Here is a 19,772-nt window from a genome sequence, read left to right on the forward strand (position 1 = left end):
AAGTTAAGCGTTGAACAAATCTGACAAACAACATTGAAACAATTTTTTTTCACAAACACCGGTTGACATGACGTCCTCCGCACACTTATTAATCATTCGGTTTTTTCGATGGCGTTGAAAAAAATGTGTTTCAAAAAGATAATTTTGAACGAATCGTAGAGATATTACAAAAACTATTGTACAATACACGTCCGTTAGGGCCTTTACAGCATCGCCAGTATTATTCGACTCGCTCTGCGAGCTCGTCTCACAAAATCTCTGGCTCGGCAGTAAAGGCTATCCTAACGGACTTCTACTGTAAAATATGTACTATTAAATGACATCCCGCGTCTAAAGATACTTGGTTATGAAAAGAGACCTAAATACCTTTTGAATACGTCTGTGTAAAAAAAGTAACACATTTTAATTAATTTTAAAAAAATCAAGGTGGTCGTTAATCTTGAATGGAGCAAATAATAAACAAAATAACTTGGAACCTAAATACAGCAAAAATAATCTGTTCAGCTCTATTTTATAAGGATGCATCTTAAAACTTTCAAATTTATTTACATTACATTAAGGATGCAAGAGAATCAAGAGATAAACCCGGCCGAAATGTTTTTATGTGAACACCTTTTATCATGTCTACATAAATTCAGTAAGGAGATTAAGGCCCGGTTTATTCACCTTCAAGTAACTATTTGAACGGTAATTACCATGGATCTACCAATAGTAGATTCTAAATCAGCAACAACTGGCCAGATAAATTTACTTGAAAGGTGAATAGCACTGAATAAATCGGGCCTTATTTATTTATCTTTTGGAACATAAAAAAAAGATTTTTCTACGATAGTAAATAAAATCTCAAATTTAATACAATCGATTTTCTTGACCCGTGTTTAGTGTTCGAATGTCAATGTTTATTGTTTAATAACAATAATTATTAATAACATTCTCTGGTGCGTGTCTTTGCGCTAGGTCTTTGCGTTACATTCCCTTACAGAGGGCGTTGCAATCGCAATCTAACACACAAACGTCAGCTGGTTGGGGTAACCTTCAACTTCGTTGTGAAATCATTTAAATCCTTTCAAAATGATTTTATTTATATCGAAATCCTCGTGTAGTGAGTACTATAATGAGCATTCCAAATGCATTCGAAAACGTTTTATCAGATTTTAAAAAGTCTCTTCGAGTATTTTTTAACAATGACTAATAACAGTAGCGGCAGTAGTAGTGATGATTGCGATTCAAGTGAACCCTCTCGGTATGCGTTTAAGCCCTTTCGTTATCAAGAAATTAAGCCGAATGAAAATAGCAAAGTGCCTTATCCCAGAAGTGGCCATCGAATAGGTGCTGATTCATCGAACTTTTACTCATTTGGCGGTTACAACCCCTTGATCGGAGGCGATGAAATTGAGAGTGATGAGATTTGGGTACAGTCATACCCGCTTTTTCAAGAACTGTGGAGATTTAATTTTGCCAAAAAGGAGTGGATTCGCTACCCCAACAGCCATACGTTACCCTTAGAGTTAGCATCAAATGCTTTAGTTCTGCACAAAAATATCTTGATGGTAAATTTGTGTACCCTCAGTTTTAAAGTTTGTATAAAAAGATTTTTTTTATAGGTTTATGGTGGAACAGGATCACCTTTTGGTTTTAGATGTAGCAATCAATTATTTGTTTGTCGTGTAAACGACAATGAAGGTCTTATGGATGAAGTCCATACTACAGGTCAGCTACCCCTACAGTCTTATGGACAAGCTTTGATTTATCATAATGATTATCTTTACACTATTGGAGGCACTACAGGAGTCCAATATACATGTGATATTCATCGGTAAGTTCATAAACTATTTTAGATAAAGCAGAGAGTGAACAACAGAATTTGAGGTATGTTTTATCAGATTCTGTTTTTTTTTTATAATAAAATCTGTTTCTAAAATGAAAGTAATAAATGTACAGATTTACAGATGAAACATTTTAATATTATACAATTTTCTAATTCTAATACATTTTAGTGTTTGCAATAATATCATGTGCTTAATTTACATGTTTAATGCAAGTTAAGATGTGATAAAATAAGTAGTGTTATAATTATATAAATATCTTTTGAATTAATTAATTAATTTAGCCAGAATCTTATAATTCTCATATTTTTTTTATATTTCAACAATAAATTTGAAATTGAAATCATGAGATTATTAAATTAGAAAACTGTTGCTTTTGTTCTGTTTTAAATTTAGACTGTTTAAAACTTACATTTTTCCATTCCGTAGTTTTTTTCATGTATTGGAAATAAACAGGAGATTCGTCATTATTTCTTTGTTGTTTTGCAAACGATTCCATTCTTTATGCAAAAAATATGGAAAATACGTAACGGAACTTGAACCAAGATATTTTTGTTTGAATCGTCTAAACCGTTAAGAGACCCAGAATTCCATTGTGAAAAAATTAGGCCGTATTCGCTTGCTGCTTATTTTTAAACTGGTTCTTGAAAAGTTGGCATAATTTTTTGAAGATGCAAATTCGTACAAAAATGTAGTCCGATCAAATTCGTTTTCGTTTCAAATAATGGATGTAAAACGCAAATTTGGAATACTACGTTCATTAGTGCAAATTGTAATGATTAGTGAGATTTAAAAAAAATTGAAAACTAATAATAAAAAATCCATAGTTTTAACCAAAGTTTAAACCAGGAGTTGTAAATATAAATAGCAAAACCGTTAATCCTCTGCCACGCAATTTATCAATTTCTGTTAAATGTTAGTTGGATATTTCACTATCGCACCTAAATGTGGAACATTTTTCTAATCATTCGTAACAAAATGTATTGGAAATATGTATACCAAAACTCGATTAATACTTGGAAGAATGACGTCGGTTTGTTTGTTTTTAAAAACAGAAACCACTATTTTTCATCTGGGAAAAAACAGACCCTAACATTAACATTAAAATGACTAAACCAATCTACAACTGAACCTCAGAATGAAAAAGTTTTACTTATTTTGCAATGTTAACGAAAAAAATTAATAAAAAAAATGTTCTGATTTCCTCAATTGTTGGATTCAACTTTTTTGACTCTAGAATTTAAATTATGCAAGATGTTGTTCCTAATAGAGTCAAGGTTAAGGAGATTGGTCAAACACTCATTTCAAGGTTTCCATCTAAGAGAAAGTGGCTGCATTGAACAGTACTTGTAAATTGCTTTAAAGAATGAGCTTGCATAACATTGAAGAATGAAATGAAAATATCTTGACATTGTGCAAAAACGTAAAACGATAAAAAAAAAACAATAATCAGGTATTTGGGGTGATTACATAAGTACTGGATGAGTCACTCCAAATAAAAAAAGTCCTGACATACAAAAAACGGTCATTACAGATTTCCATTACATACGGGTTTTAAGTATGTAGGTAATAATAAATACTCCAGGAAGATGAAACGGCGAGTCATGATTTTATTGTTCTAACCGTGGTGTAGTATCTCGAACACGTGACTAGACTTGAATATTTTCTCTTATGTAATGATCTTATTGAAATTAATTATAAAGTGAAAGCGTTCTACGGAATAAAATCAAAATTAATTATGTAGTGTTCAGCTAGACTTGAGCTTAATTTTAATGTTTGTAATTGTTTATTTAGACCTGTTTGTACTTTTTTGTCGTACTAAGGAATGTAATACTTTTTTCTTAAGAAAAGGGCAAGTAAAAGTGAAATCATGTGTAGCATTCGATTAAAGCAGGTCAGGTCGCAGGTTAAATTCACGTGTATTAAACAAAACAGCCTGACATGTCAACAAATGATAACAATTGTCTTGCCTACGTTATTAGACGTGAATGTAGAGGACTCAAGTGCAGTGGTAACGAAAATTTAAGGTCGAGTCGTAATGATGAAGTAATAGTTAACAACTTAAGATAGCAAGAAACGAAGGCTAATTAAGGAATTACCTTTGTCTTTGGTGTTTTTTTGTTGTTTTTTCGTTTCACTAATTGGGATATTTAGTTGTTGATGATGATATAATTAAGAGTATATAATTGTTTTGAATTCCACATCGTTGCAAGAACTAGATTAATCTAAATTAGTATTCGAAATACTGTTTCAAAAGGATGCCGTTAGCATTTTTTCTAAGCGAATTTAATTTTAGAAACTAGTCTTTTGGTAGATTTAATTTATGAATTGAGGTTAAAAGTTGATGAGTACCTAGATCCGAAGAGCGCCTGTAACATCAAGTTGCCTTAAATGTTCGCATACGCAATAAAAATATTCGTTTGTAATAATTGCTTAATATTACTCGTGCTAGAATTTCTGCATTTAAATTTATTGTTTCCCGCGTTATAGACTCGCTTATGTAATAGGTTTGCTATGGTGCAATGTTCTGCTAGCAAGCAAATGCGACACCTCACTTTTAGCCTGATTTACATTTTATTTTAAAAAAGTGTGTCGGAAAGTCGTAAAGTTTCGGCGTTAAACTTTATCGAGACAAACAATTCGAACAAACAACAAATGCAGCTGTCTTATACAATAAAAAGATTGTGAAAAATGTACCTACATGGATAACAACTAAAAGTTGTTGTTATTATCGAAATATACTGTTTAAAATGGTTTTTTTTTGCAAATTGGAGGTAGTTGTTTATGCCTGTTGTTGGCTAGTTTAACCTTTCGGGTAAGGACATGTCTTTTTATTATTTTTGTTAAAAAGAAATGAAGGCTTCCAAGATATATCAGTTTGTTTTTTAATTCCAATTTCCATTCGCCGCTAAATTAAAGTTAATGACATCATTGTTTCTTAAAAAAAAAAAGAATATGGAATATTTACACCGACACTTAGAAATATTGTACATGTTCACATTATACAGAGTAGCTACGAAAATTGGAGTCACTTTTCTTCATATTGCCAAAAGATGTCGCTGTTTTTACAAAAAATTTGAGGATCGAAAAGTATATTTGATTAAATGGCAACATCGAATTCAATATTTCGTGCAATTGTCACTATTTATAACAATTGTCCAAATTGTCACTGCCAATTTCAAATTATGAATTTCAATATTGAGCAGCGAATAAGTATGCACACAGTTGCCACATAAATTTTCGTACTATGGCGGACAATAAATTTAGGCCGGCCTGTCATTGAGTTGACCTCAAAATGTGAAGCTGGCATTATGTTCAACTAACCCCATTTTCGATTTTTGTCATTCTTGTCATCGTGACAGCGATAATCAAAATTAAAATTGGGAAAAGAAGCATGCACCAGAGAGAAGTGCTACTACAAATCAGTTATGCTAGTGCGTCATGATCTGTAAGTTACAAAAAAGGCGAAGGAAACGCCAAACAGCTTGAAAACCTTCAGTTTGACACACTGACACATCAGTCATAATGACAATAAATGGTCGCTCGCATTGACTTTTTTGAAATGTCAGAAATTTGCCGGCCTAAATTTATTGTCCGCCATAGTACATAGTTGCCATACTTATCCAGAATCATTTTGAATCACCCAATATGTATTTGTAATAGTAGTTTATTTAACGAGTTCGTGTATAAAGTGGGCTTTTTTTGGCTCGTTAGTTTACACAAGAACGAGTTGAATACAACGTTTTTTTGTTCGAAGAGCCCTTTAAAGGCTCTAAATCGCTTAAAATATTTAAAATTAGCTTGACGTTTCATTTTGACAAGTTGTGACATTTATCAAAATCCTCTCACACAGGAGAAATTTCAAATGTTTATTTACTGTTTTGTATGTTATTTTCAGCACCTATTGTTTTTGACACAAATTCTATAATTAACCTTAAAATGATCTTGGTATTTATTTAAATCAGTTAGCAAATAATACAAAAACAAATTATTTATTAAGACAAACATAAATAAAATAAGAACATTTCTTTAATGAATGTGTCATTAAACTGTTGTTATTGAAAACAGTGGCTTTTTTCAGTAATAAATTTTCTCATTCGTATTGAAATTTGGTATGTGAAAATTATTCTTTTTTAAATGCTTGACATTTTAATGCGTATTGTAGATCGTTTCATGACTTCATGCGTAATAGAAAACTTACTTATTTTGAAGGAACATCTAGATATTTTTAAAATTTCCAATTTCGTCAGTTTTGATAATAAAACAAAATTATTTCAAAATATGTAATCATGGAAATCAAAAAACAATTCATATACAGAGTGCCCCCAAAAAAGAAGACGAGTCCATAGCTCCCTTGTTTATCGGAAGATTTTAACTATCTATGCACCAAATTAAATTATTGTGAATAGGCTGCAAGATGGCCTACTAAATTCACGTATAGCCACAAGGCTTTCAAGGCTGAACTGTCAAAAAAAAAATTCAAATGGGAACACACTTCTTTTTCGCAATTCTGAAAACAACAATGTATCATAAGTAAAGAGCGATCAAATTAATTTGTAATCGAGTTATCCATGAATCCGAAATCGTATGTCTTTACTTGAACTCCACGCTCCAATAAACACAGCTTGAAACACAGGTTAGATCTCGACGTATCAGTTGCAAAAGACATACGGATTCAAATCCGTGGATAACTCGATTACAAATTAATTTGATCGCCCGATATAACCTCTTATAAAAAAATACACCAACTTTTGAAACAAATGATAAGCACCAAGCGAGAAGCTATCAAAATGCATTGCATTACAGTGTAATAAGTAATAACCAAAAGCTGGAAAAACAAATGACAAATAATAACATATGGGATTGTGCGAATTTTCCGCCAATGTTTAGGGCAGTTTGAGCATAGAAGATAATAACGTTTTGTTTGTTGTTTTTTTCATTTTTTTTTTGTATTTTTGGTATGTAAGTGTATATTTGTGATACAGTTAATTTCAAAATTATAGAGTACACCTAATTTTGTACAGTGTAAAATGTACTTACATTTTTTGTCAATGATCAATGTCAATTTTGACAAACAAAATGTCTAATCTAACCGAAAACGCGAAAGTGCTCATTCTTTCCAAATTAGTAGAAGGGTGGTCGATCCGGAGGGTAGCCCACTATTATAACATCGCGAAGAGCACCGTGCAGAGAATAAAACAGACACTATTATGGTGTTCTAAAATATCAGCTACATTTTATGTTGTCAAACTTACGTAACCTGTATAAAAAATATGACTCAAATTTCAAAAATGCATCTTTACATGTGGAAAAACCTGTAATAAATCGACTTTTTGATTTTTGAGGTGTACTCGATAATTTTGAAATTAACTGTACATTGTTGTTTCCAGAATAAAAATCTAACAGAATTACTAAAAAAAGTATGTAGGTATGTACAGTCGATGGACAAATAAAACTGGGACAAAAATGACAATCATATAAGTCAAAATTTACAAATTTGCATCGTTTAATTACGGCTTTATCACAAATAGGTTAACTTTGGTATGACATATTATATAGACACTGACAAATATAGTGACAATTCAATGGTCTGATTTACATAGATTAAATTTTAAGTGTCCCAGTTTTATTTGTCTACCGACCGTACCTACCTATTTAAAAATATATATATATATTTTGACAGTTTAGCCTTGAAGCGCTTAGAACTATACTTGAATTTATTAGGTCCTTTTGTAGCCTATTCACAACGATTTGATTTGGTGTATAAATAAATAAAATCGTCCGATAAATAAGGGAGTTATGGACTCGTCTTTTTTTTTTGGGGACACTTGTGTATTTATTTTTTGTTCGACACTGAGAATTTGAGAATTTTCTTCTGTGTGAACGGATTTTGATAATTGTCACAACTTCTCAAAATGAAACGTTAAGCTAATTTGAAAGATTTTAAGCGATTTGAAGCCTTTCGTCGAACAAAAAAAACGCTGTATTCAACTCGTTCTTGTGTAAGTTGAGCTTTTTTTTGGCACTCGTGGGCCTTTAAAACGCTCGTTTCACTTGCGTTTTAACACGTTGAGTGTCACGGGTACCCTTTTGGATATACAGACAGCCACACGTTGAGTGCCAACCGCATTTCTTACTGATTCTGCGCTGGTGCCAAGCTATTTGCATGAACTGGGCTTATAAATTTAATATTGTCTCTAAGATATTATACATTTTTGTTTTAGACCAGAGTAGGCTATTTTAATTTTTTTAATTGTTGGTATCGGGGCTATGTCAAAATAACAAAATCAAAATTGTTCGAACTGCCAGTGTCAAATTTGACATTATTATTAAGTATTAAGTTAAATTAGTTTTAAATTTGTGCAATATTTACATTTATGTAAATGTAGTTAATTGGAAAATGATAATGCTTGGCTACATGGTCATGAATTTTGACAAGAAAGTGTAACCTCAAATCTTATACATGATGTATTGATGTATATTGTCATTCAGCCACAGTCTTACCATACAGCTCGCCAAATTTCCATAGCCTACTCTGGTCTAAAACAAAAGTGAATGCACTGTACATAGCTTAACTTAAATATCCTTCCAGTCTAATTTAACACGTGTACCCAATTGGTATACATGTGTTTTTTAGTTTGAAATTTGAAAGTGTACACCCACCTGGGTATACAATTTTGGCCAATAGTAGAAAGAAAGAAGACAGAACAATATTGTTTATTATGTAAAATTAATGCAAATTACAAGCAAAATTAGGAATGAAACGGCTCAAAGCATGCGTTGCACAAAATAGATACAGGTTGTCCCAGAATGAACCAGCATAATTTTAACCACGAGCTACTGCCTTCATGTAGAACTCAGAAAATTTTGTCAAAAAATAAAATGACATTTAATTTTAGGTAATTTCGAACATTTGCTATAGTAAAGTTATGGTTACTTGATTTTTAGAAATTCTATTTTTTATTAAAAACAAATTTTTGATTTTTTATTTTAATGTTTGTGTATTCAGAAGATAAACATCTATCAGAATAAAGATAAAAAAACATACAGTGCAACTTAAAAAAACAAAGTTAGCTGCGGTGTGTCAAAAAATATAATGTCAAAAAAAAGTCATAGTATGTTGGGCTATAGTGTTTCTAAAACGATTTTGTTTGACGTATCATTTATTAAAATCGGATAAAAAATAAGGAAGTTATAGCATCAAAGATTTTTCATCATACACCCGGTATATTTGTGAAGTATTCTGTGAATTTCAATTGAATACAAGCATTTCTCGATTCTACATAAATGTTGTAACCTTACTTTCTGGATGACCCTCGTAATATAAATAACACTGTTCTTCTAAACGGACCTAGAACTCGTGAATCAATTCCATCATCCAGATTACGACAATTTATACGGTGCGATCAATTAAAAAATAAATCGAGTCGGCGTGTTACCTATGGCAACCCATGCTATAGCATAGGCTCCAAAGCAAACTCGATTTATTTTTTAAATGATCGCTCGGTAGTTGTTTTTAAAAGTATCAAGGGCGGTTGGTGCGTTTTCTGGTAGAGGGTAATAGTCCATTATTACCCGATAGCGGTAGCACTACACCCGTGATGTTTATACAGTGCTTTTTTTTAACGCTGGCCATAGGGGTTTACATGACAAAACCTTTGGATCGTGATGTTAATAAGCTTTTTAGCAGGAATTTTTAAGTGAAATTTGGCAGAATATTAGATTAGTATTTTATAAATCAGTTTAAGTTTATTTTGTACTACGGATAATTTAATTCATACACTAAAAATCCCATAAGCAGCGGTGTTTTTGTCACTATGACAGCGAAAAAAGTTTGCCCTAACTTTACCAGTGACAAAACGGAAGCTAACGTTTGAAAGCGTCTGATTCTAGTAGGTCTGCATCATGGTGATTTACGTATTCATTAAATTGTCTTACCGAATTACACTCAAGCTTTTTTTTTTGGGTCGAAGTAAACTTGACATTTATAATTCGAGTTTTGTTGTCTGGTAATTAAACTCAAAAAACTGCCAGAAAAAATTACTCGTCCTACGGACTCGTAATTTTTTCAGAGGCAGCTTTTTTCGTTAAATTGCCAGGCAACAAAAATCTCATTGAAATGTCAAGTTTACTTCGACAAAAAAAGCTCTCGTGTAATTAATTATAAGTGAATAAAATAATTACGGAATTAATTAAAAAAAGGACTTAATTTATTACGTTATTTTTTGCCCAGAAGGTTTTATAATCGTTACAGTTACAAAATGTTCGACAAAATTTTTATGATCGTCTTGGTTAGTGTCTTGCAGCCTATGGAAAACAGTTTGAACAATTTATGTTTATGACATGAAAATTCAAAATCAATTAAAATAGTTTCATATTGTTGAAGTAGAATTTTATTTATTTTGATGTGATTATGATTTCCTATGTTTTATGTTTATGAAATAAAACTGCACATTTTTCAAAGTCTATCCCATTCAATCATTTATTTACTTGAAAAGGTGTCCATTGAAAATTATTGCTGTTTGAGGTTTGTTGAGTTGACATTACGTCAGCCTACTTGACAAGCCACGTGGTAAATTTAATAAACCTATTTTTGCTCTGATTCCGTGATTATTTTGTTTTGTACGATGGGCCGAACTGAAATTGATTTATAAAATACTAATCTAATATCCTACCAAATTTCACTTAAAAATTACTACTAAAAAGCTCATTAACAGACCCTAAACTTTTTAGCATGTAAATCCATATGGCCAGCGTTAAAAAAAGGCACTGTATTAGTAATTTACGTTATAAGTCCGGTAGGTTACTTGTAACAGTACGAGTTAGACATTATGGACGAGGCGAGTTTAGGACCCGAGTCAAGAATGTTTAAACGAGTACCTGTTACAAGTATAGTAGGCCCAGAAATATAGTGCTTTTATGGACTTAGGCCGATAATTTCTTTTACAATTTTGGGTTTGCTTTTATTACCAACTTGAGGAGAGTTATAAATCTTCTATGACAGATGTTTTTGAGCTGTCTGAAAATGGACCATCGGAGACAAAGGTAGGTAGAGCCCAGTCGCGCGACGGGTGCCAGAAGCTTATTGCCCTACCATAACTGACCACCTCAAGTTAATGTACTCCATCCCTCATAAAATCACTATATTTCTGGGTCTACTATACTACCGGAAGTGTATCGTCATGTATTTTATTTCATACTGAAAGTCTGTTCTGTATCGTAATTTTACTTCAAAAATAAAAAAATCACATTGTATTCTAAAAATCGCATCATCTTTTTTCCTGTGGCAACGGCCGTTGCTATTGTTTTTTACTTTGGCTATTTTTTTACTTTTTCACTTTTCAATGTCAGATTTAATTTACCAAAATAAAACAGTCCGGTAGGTGTTGCTTAGCGATACTTTCCGACTCTGATACTGTTACAACTCACCTACCGGACTCAAATGTAATCGAACATCTACCGGACAGTAATGACAGTATGAAATAAAAGTTTTTTTTGTTCGACACTGTCGGAGTTTGAGAATTTTCTCCTATGTGAACGGATTTTGATAAATGTCACAACTTGTCGAAACGAAACGTCAAGCTAATTTTAAAGGTTTTAAGCGAGCCTTTAAGGGGCTCGTCGAACAAAAGAACGTTGTATTCAACTCGTTCGTGTGTAAATTGGGCCTTTTTGGCACTCGTATACCTTTAAAAATGGCCCACGCGTGCCAAAAAAGGCCCAATTTACACACAAACTCGTCAAATAAACTATCGGAACAATTAATAAAAACACAATACATTTTTTTTGTTTACAATCGATATCCAGAGAAGGCATACCGAATTTAATAAACAAAAGATTATTTACCGCCCTAGGGCTTTTTGTAACTTACAGCCTCAACAACCCCTGGAAACGAAATCGATAAACACGTGAAAATGATCGATCCTGCAAAAAAATGGGGATTTACCACTTTTATTAATGCATGCATGTGTATCTTAAGAAATCTTTCCAACGGAAAGAATGCTAATGTACTCAGACAGCATCTACGTCATTTTAAGAAAAAAAAATACAGTAAAACACAGACAGCATCTACGTCATTCAAGGAAAAAAAAATACAGTCAAACACATGTTAATTAGTCTATCTTGTTTTTTCGACGAACAGTTCTCAGAAATTAATCTTAATTGTAAAAAGTAGTGGTCACTCGAGGAATTCTTTTCGTGTAGTACACAAGAACGGTTAAATAGGTACCTACCTAATTTAAGAGTGAACTGCGATATGTTATATGTAATATGTTTCCTATATGAATTTTAAACTGAATGCTATAAGAAAACACCTTTAAATAGTCGGATTATGTAATAGGCAGTACATAGTTTTAAAAAAGTCTAGACTTAACATGTAAGTGTCACATATTGTTAAAACAAAGATTTATGTTATTTGCATACTGGTGCAAAATAAATTCTCCGATAGTGTATCGTAAATGTGCATAAAATGGCACCCCGAAAAGTGGAAGTGGAATTTAATTGGCACAGTTTACACAGCTGCGTATTTGTCTTGCAACTGTTGCCACACATCTAACATCTAACATTATTTCATATTTAGATTGAATCTGAAAACCCTGGTCTGGGAAATCGTATACGTCTGTCGCGGCAGCGGGGAATATGAGCCAAGAGGGCGTTACCGCCACGAAGTGGGTTTCGATAACCGAAACATTTACATCCTGGGTGGAGGCACGGCCCTTGTAGCATTTGACTTTGTCAACCTCCCCGCTTTCAGTTTAGAAAAACATACGTGGTACCCGCAAAAAACCGTCAGAGATCTGAGAATTGGTAAGTAGAAAATATATTTTAGTGAGCAGTTGAAGTAAATAAGATGACTGTAGGGTTTCCCCTACCCAGACGTTGCCACGGAGCCGTCCAGATAAACACAGAACTCGGAAATCAAGTTTTCATCACGGGCGGTCACGATGGAGAAAACGTGTTCGACGACCTCTGGCGTCTAGATTTGAAAACCTTCCAATGGACTTATTTCGATAAGTGTCGTTTACCGTATCCTATTTATTTTCACGCTGCAGCAGCTTCACCAGAAGGACGGCTTTATATTTTTGGTGGCATTTGCAGCAACAACGGCAACGATGTCAGACGCAGTAATTGCATGTATTCGACGTGGCTGTGTATACCTAAACTAAGTGAAATGTGCTGGGAAGCTGTCCTCCACTATAGCCCCCAGATTGTAAGATGTAAGAGTGACGATCTGATCGACATCGGATTACCGAGACATTTTGTGCAACGGTTAGGCAATAACGGTCCACCGATTAATAGAGAACAATGAACCGTTAACTCGAATTAGAATACACTAGCTTTAATTCAAAGTTGTCTGGACAGCAAATAAATCTATTTATATTTATTCCCTTTATCGATTGAATAAATGATTTAATAACGAGCTTGTTTTACAATTCAAAATTTCCCACAGCACAAGGAAGATTTAAACAAGTTTCTCTTCTTAATAGCCCTGAGTTCCAGCCACTGCTCTTGATTGGGAACGTACATTTCGGCCGGCATCAACTCTGTTTTCTCCCCACTCGGCGAGTTCGGCTCTACAACTGAAGTCGTAATGATAATAATGAAAGGTCGCTGCACGTACCGATTTTTTTATTTTTGTCGATCATTTTGATCTGTTCGCCAGGACAGCGTAACAGTAATCGTCCCACACCTTCGCACCGCCTGAGAACTTCGTTTTTGATCATTTTCTTTCGCATAGCTTGCGTCGCTACAGAGCTGTTGATCAACCAAGTTTCCACGTAGCCAAAATCGCACAACAACTGACAAGCCCCATACTGAGAAAACTTAATTTTATTCATGTAAATGTGATCGAGCCAAGATTCGCACATGATCTGTAAAATCATGTTGCTGATAACGTGATCGTCGGTCGCTACTAAGATTGGAGTTAAGATTCGATCTAAAAACGGGTTTGCATGCGTCAGAAATAAGCTCAGACACGGTTTTCAGACATCGCAACATAAACCAAATTACCTAAAAACTTATCTACGTAGGAACTAGGTTTTTCGGGAAGTTGTGTCGAAACTCGGCGCCAGTAGGAATTTTCAGGAAAAATCATCTGCAAGTTGGCCAAACTGATAGTCCTGCAAATGCTAGCCAAGCCCTTGACGCACTCATTCGGAGTGCCCTAAAAAATAGTAGTGAGTTGCAGTTGGAGACTGTTGGAGGGCGTACCTTCAGTTTGGTTATATTTTCTTGAACTTCGGAGGCCAGTTTCGCTCTCATCAGAGTGCAGACCTGGACATGCACACCTAGACCACCCTTTTCGATGTCTGCGCTGTGGTCAGTGAAACGCAAAGAATTCAACTGTGCGAGACAACTGACAATATCTGTGTGGGTGACCGTAAAGAAAGCGTCGACGTTCCAGTTGTTCGCAATTTTTTTCGTTTCGCTGACTGCCCAGAGTCTTGTGGTGTGTATAGAGTGATCTGAAAATGACAATCACTACAAGTCTCGTTTGATCCGACCTCACCTAGTCTGTGCAGAACGGGGATCTGTTCCACTAGAGGCAACTCTTCTAAAGGGGCTCCGATAATCCAGTCTGGTGTGATCTCACACTGATTACAAAGCATCACTAGGTCTTGCAACACGTTACAAAACAACTTGCCAGTTTCAGGATTGTACATTGATTTGGAAGAGACTAAAGCTAAGCGGAAGTGTTGGTCCCAAGAAGTTAGAGTGACGTGAACCCCCAGCGCGTCGGCGAGACTCGTTAGGGCCGACAGGACCACCGACGGGATCTCGGCCGTCGGTATAAACTGAGTTATCCATTCTCTCAAGTGTTGGCTGCTGTGGGGCGATCGCGCCGACAACGGACTCGAGGCCCACCAGAGAATGATGTGCTCTAAGAAATTCCCGACTTCGCCCCACAATATTTGTTCGTAATAATCCAGCACTTTCTGTCTAGCTTTTGTGCTGATTTTGGTCGCGCCGGTGCTTTTGGACTTTTTTACGCCGTCACATCCCAGCATCGCAGGAGCAACTTTCAAAATCGTGTCCAGCAAATCCAAAACGTTTTTCTCTTCGTAGGCAATTAACTCCTCGATGCTCAGGAACGTTTCGTTGTTGCTGCCGTTGTCAAAATTCAAGATTTTGTTTTTGTTGGTTGGTTCGGAAGGGTCGGGTGGCGACATGTGCTTAGTTAAGGCTCTGTAAATTTCAAAACTCGAGTTGTCGGAACTGTTGTCGTCGTCGTTGGTTTCGTATAACTTGTAAGTTTCGAGGAGGCAGTCTATTAATTTGTGGCAACATAATTCTGCCCTGTTACTCGATATCATCTGAAGAAGTCTAGTTACTGAAATTTTTCTCAGCGGGAAGAACAAATACGGACAAGTATTGTTGCAAACGCTCATATTTTTAACAATACCAAATTTACTATCTATTGCGAATAAGTTATTGTAAGCTGTGGATATCCTACAAATAAATGGATTTATAAAACTGATTCTTGTTCAGATAAAATTACCTTAACGTCAGTGTTAATAAAATTTCTCCATAATAAATGAACAAATAAGCAATTTCGTTGATCAGCTCTTGAATAAAGTAGCAAATCTTCAATTTAATTTTCCACAGTAAATCTTTCCATATTTTAATTTTCTCCATTATTATTTGTGAATCACACTCAAAATTGAGTTTCTGGAATACCAGGCTGAAATTATTCACCATAACGTCCATTGTCAAGTTAATGTCTTCCAGTTCCTAAAAAATTACATTATAAACCATACATAACGTAAAATTTACTATCTACTTGTATGTTCAATTCATTTTGGATGCAGTTGTGGTGGATTTTCGTATTGTACTTTTTCTTCAAGTTTTCTAAAAGCGCACTAATTCGTTGCAGCAAATTTGTTGAAGATCTCTTCAAATTCTTGCATTCTTGAAAAATTATTTCAGAACCTTTTACATCTGAAGGCAACCATTTCGTTACTGTTTGAATATTTCTCGACATCAGAGAATTTTCATAGCTTTTGGCAGATCAACTGAAATCAATATTAATTCGCACAATAGGTACCACGGTGAAAATTACACCATTTCCTGGGGTTTTTACAAATTATAACTTCACATTATCGTGGTTTTAAAAAGATGCTAATAGAGGCAATCAATTTTGTCTTGTCTTGCTTGAATAACTTTTTTACACATTTTATCGGGAAATGTCGGCACGGAAGCGTTTACAAATAACAGTAAGCAAATATTTTCCTTATTTTCTACTCTACAAAAACGCCATCGTGATTTGCCGTTTCTATGACTACACACTACAAATAAACAACGTTACTACCGTTACTACGATGGAAGAAAAGGATTATTGACTGCATTATTGTTGTTTTTTTTTTAAGCCGCAGTCTGGTGGTTACTAATTTTCAATATTTTTAAACGCTTTTATTTGAATCGTTTTATTTGTGTACAAACCAACAAACAAATTCCTTGGAATTTGTTTGATTCGGTTGTCAATAACTTACCTAAGTTAGTGAAATGAAAAATTTCACCCACGTCTATTCCTGATGACAATACATTGAAAGATTTGTGGGGTTTTCAATGTGTCCTGTGAAAGTTTGTTTTTAAGAAGAAAAACTAGTTTTATTGAAAAATAATAAAGAATCAAGTGTTTAAATTTTAAAAATGGTACTATACTAAAGCTAAAATAATCTTCAAATTGTTACAATTTGTAGGTTTTTGTCGCTTTCCAAACTTGTAATGTAAACTTTAAACTGAAACAGTAAAATATTTTGAAATGTCAAGCGCGCTTTGTTACAAGTTTGGTAACTTTGGTCCACGGTGTACCAACATGAAGCAAATAACATCTCAATGTCAAAAGCATGAGGTTAGAGGTTAACTTAAATTAAAATTTGAAAAGCGAAAAGTCCATTACAATAAATGGATTTTTCTGTATCAATTTTTGATAACACATTTGCTGTAATTTCTATCTCATGTCAGTATTTTACGTGTGACTCTTGAATTAGTTTTACCTTAAAATTATCGACTAACATGTTTACAAATGAGAAAATCGTGATATTGTACGGTTCACAAACGGGCAATGCTCAAGATTTAGCGGAAAGGATTTGGCGAGAATCGAAACGTTATTATTTCAAAAGTTGCGTCAAGTCTATGGACGATTATAATGTTTTAAAATTAATTAATGAGCAGTGTGTGATTTTTATATGTTCAACAACTGGTCAAGGTGAAGAACCAGATAATATGAAGCAATTTTGGAAGTTTCTTTTAAGAAAAAATCTTCCCGCTGACTCTCTCTCAAATCTAAAGTAATAATTAATACTAATCAAGTTGGGATAATAACTTAACCTATTTTTAGATATGCAGTGTTGGGCTTGGGAGATTCTAGTTATACTAAATTTAATTTTGCCGCAAAACGATTACATAAGCGGTTATTGCAGTTAGGGGCCCAGTCTTTAATCCCTTTGGGTTTGGGTGATGACCAACATGATCTGGGATATGATGCAGCAGCTGATCCCTGGATTGATTCATTATGGACCAATTTACTCTTAATCCATCCGTTGCCAAATGGAGTTCAACCATTAGCAAAGAATTTTACCATAACTCCACGGTAACAGAATCATTATGTTGTCTAAAATTCAATCATAATTGAGAATTTTTAGTTGGAATGTGAACACTTCAAATTTAGTCGATAATTTAACTAAAAATCAATCAATTTATTATTCAACTAGGAAACCAACTGATTTTACAGTAACTGTTATTGATAATTATAGAACGACCCATCCTGATCATTTTCAGGATGTGCGTTTAGTTAAATTACAAACTGACGGTCAGCAATACTGTCCTGGAGATGTTGTAGTTTTAAGACCTAAAAATCTGCCTTGGCAGGTGGAAGCTTTTCAGAACATTTTAAAATCACACAATTTAAATTTTGATAGTACATTAAAATTGACACAAAATGATCCAGAAATTCCTGTACCTGAATTCTTGAAGCAAGAATTGTCATTTCAGCAGCTTTGTGAAGAATATTTTGATTTAATGTCAATACCAAGAAGGCACACTTTTAATATACTCGCTCAGTTAACAGACAGCGAATTGGAAAAAGAGAAATGTCTTGAATTTACTACTGCCGAAGGACAAGATGATCTTTACAGTTACTGCAACAGACCTAAAAGGAATATTGTGGAGGTCCTTCAAGATTTTCCCCATGCTACAAAAAATATCACAAAAGAGATGCTGTTTGAAATTTTTCCTCCGATTAAACCCAGAGAATTTTCTATTGCAAGTAGTTGTAAAATGCATCAAAATGAAATTCATATTTTGCTAGCTGTTGTTAAATATAAAACTAAACTAATAAAAGAGCGCTTCGGTCTGTGTTCGAATTATTTAGCCGATTTGAAGCCTGGTGATAAGGTAACTGCATCGCTAAAGAAGGGTAGTTTCAGATTTCCTTCCAATTCTGTAAGCTCAATAATTTCATGTTAGCTGACAGTAATGAAGTGACTTTCAGGATGTACCGGTTATTATGGTAGGTCCCGGCACAGGTGTCGCCCCCTTCCGAAATTTCGTTTTCGAAAGAGAGAAAGAAGGTTCAGCCTCTAGTAAAAATCTCTTGTTATTCTTCGGATGTCGCAGCGAAAACTTTGATTTTCATTGCAAAAATGATTTCTTACAGTTACAAGAGGAAGGAAAATTAAATTTAATTCCGGCGTACTCCAGAGATCAAGAAAATAAAGTGTAACGCTTTAGAGGATGGATTTACATGTTGTGTTAAAATAATATAATTGTTTGTAGGTACGTCCAGCATAAAATTTTGGAGCATAAAGATCTAGTTTGGGAATTTTTGAAACGACGTGGCCTAATATTTATCGCTGGTAATGCCAAATTGATGCCGCAAGCAGTGAGAGAGGCGTTCGTCGAAGTTTGTGAAAAGGCTGGCGGCATGGACAAAGAGAGCGCCGAAAAATTCGTAGAAACGATGGAGAAGCAAAACAAGTATCAAACGGAATGTTGGTCTTGACCGTCATTTTTTCATAATCTAGGCCGATTTTTTATAGCAAAAATTTTAGCTGTGTTGTTATTTAATAAGTTACATTTTGTTACACAATAAAAGCCTTTTTTTTTATTCAAATTTTGAAATTGTCGTTATAAGTTCGTTAATAGTATATTTCAAACCAAGGTAAGAAAGTGCTTTCTTGCAGACCGCAGGCAAAGATTATAAACCGACCCGTAGGTGAGGTTTGTAAGTCCCTAAGGTCTGCAAGGGCACTTTCTTAACAAGGTTTGAATACTATTTTTTTCCCTACCGGCACAACTTCGTTGAAAAAAGCCAAAAAAAGATGGTTATATTCCTGATTAAAACGAAAATTTTGAGAATTGAATAGTAGGCTGGGTTATTTGTTTAATTAACTTGTCATCGCATTTGAAGATTTGACGTTTGTTCGAAAATTTGAAATAAACAGGGTACCTACCTACCTAGCTTATCTGTTTATTTTCCAGATTATATGATTGATCTACCAACTTGCTTTATTGAATTGGCTTTCATTTATCAATAACTTATTTCACTTTTTACATTTGTATTTTGGTACAGTTTTACCATAAACATTTCATTATTAACTTTCTTACCTTAGGGAGAAAGTTGAATTTTCTCACCTCAAATGAGGTATCCACAGCCTACATTTCTAACCGGTAGGGAAAAAAATATGTTAATCATAAGAAAATGTAGAAGTGTATTTGATTATGAGTGAATGCTAATACCGTGTGAGCAACAAGTACTGATTGAGTTGGCAATAAATTCTGGTGATTTTTGGTGACTTTTATGTCATGTTCCAACGACAAAACCATTTTATTAATAAAAGATTACAAAAACCAAGACGTTTAAATTTGAAATGTATACCAGGTGTCAATAACGTCAATAAAACAAACCGAAATAGGTACAATTCACAGTCTTGAAAATTTTATGTA

The 19,772-nt window shown here is 34.0% G+C and overlaps 3 protein-coding genes across 4 annotated transcripts; 2 read left to right on the plus strand and 1 right to left on the minus strand.

Annotated features, from left to right (window-relative positions):
• Window positions 1–990: 990 nt before the first annotated feature.
• Window positions 991–13,245, plus strand: slim (scruin like at the midline). Its single transcript, XM_069041217.1, has 4 exons — window positions 991–1,550; window positions 1,605–1,816; window positions 12,406–12,632; window positions 12,686–13,245. Exons 1-4 carry the CDS (start codon window positions 1,128–1,130, stop codon window positions 13,132–13,134), a joined length of 1,311 nt encoding a protein of 436 aa, XP_068897318.1. The 5' UTR covers window positions 991–1,127; the 3' UTR covers window positions 13,135–13,245.
• Window positions 13,192–16,374, minus strand: LOC138125737 (uncharacterized). 2 transcript variants are annotated; one of them, XM_069041194.1, is made up of 7 exons: window positions 15,607–16,374; window positions 15,325–15,557; window positions 14,335–15,275; window positions 14,037–14,290; window positions 13,836–13,989; window positions 13,447–13,761; window positions 13,192–13,399 (listed from the first exon to the last, which is right to left on the minus strand). In XM_069041194.1, exons 1-7 carry the CDS (start codon window positions 15,805–15,807, stop codon window positions 13,260–13,262), a joined length of 2,238 nt encoding a protein of 745 aa, XP_068897295.1. In that variant the 5' UTR covers window positions 15,808–16,374; the 3' UTR covers window positions 13,192–13,259. The 2 variants fall into 2 exon arrangements, with proteins under 2 accessions (XP_068897295.1, XP_068897293.1); XM_069041192.1 differs by having other exon boundaries at window positions 13,192–13,405.
• A 291-nt stretch (window positions 16,375–16,665) lies between these two features.
• LOC138125739 (NADPH-dependent diflavin oxidoreductase 1) lies at window positions 16,666–18,933 on the plus strand. The gene is made up of 5 exons (XM_069041197.1): window positions 16,666–17,116; window positions 17,167–17,418; window positions 17,471–18,269; window positions 18,319–18,545; window positions 18,603–18,933. The coding sequence occupies exons 1-5, from the start codon at window positions 16,842–16,844 to the stop codon at window positions 18,826–18,828; spliced, it is 1,779 nt and encodes a 592-aa protein (XP_068897298.1). The 5' UTR covers window positions 16,666–16,841; the 3' UTR covers window positions 18,829–18,933.
• The last annotated feature ends 839 nt before the right edge of the window (window positions 18,934–19,772 follow it).

The sequence above is a fragment of the Tenebrio molitor genome, chromosome 3 (assembly GCF_963966145.1).
Source record: "Tenebrio molitor chromosome 3, icTenMoli1.1, whole genome shotgun sequence".
In the NCBI taxonomy this organism is placed as follows: domain Eukaryota; kingdom Metazoa; phylum Arthropoda; class Insecta; order Coleoptera; family Tenebrionidae; genus Tenebrio; species Tenebrio molitor.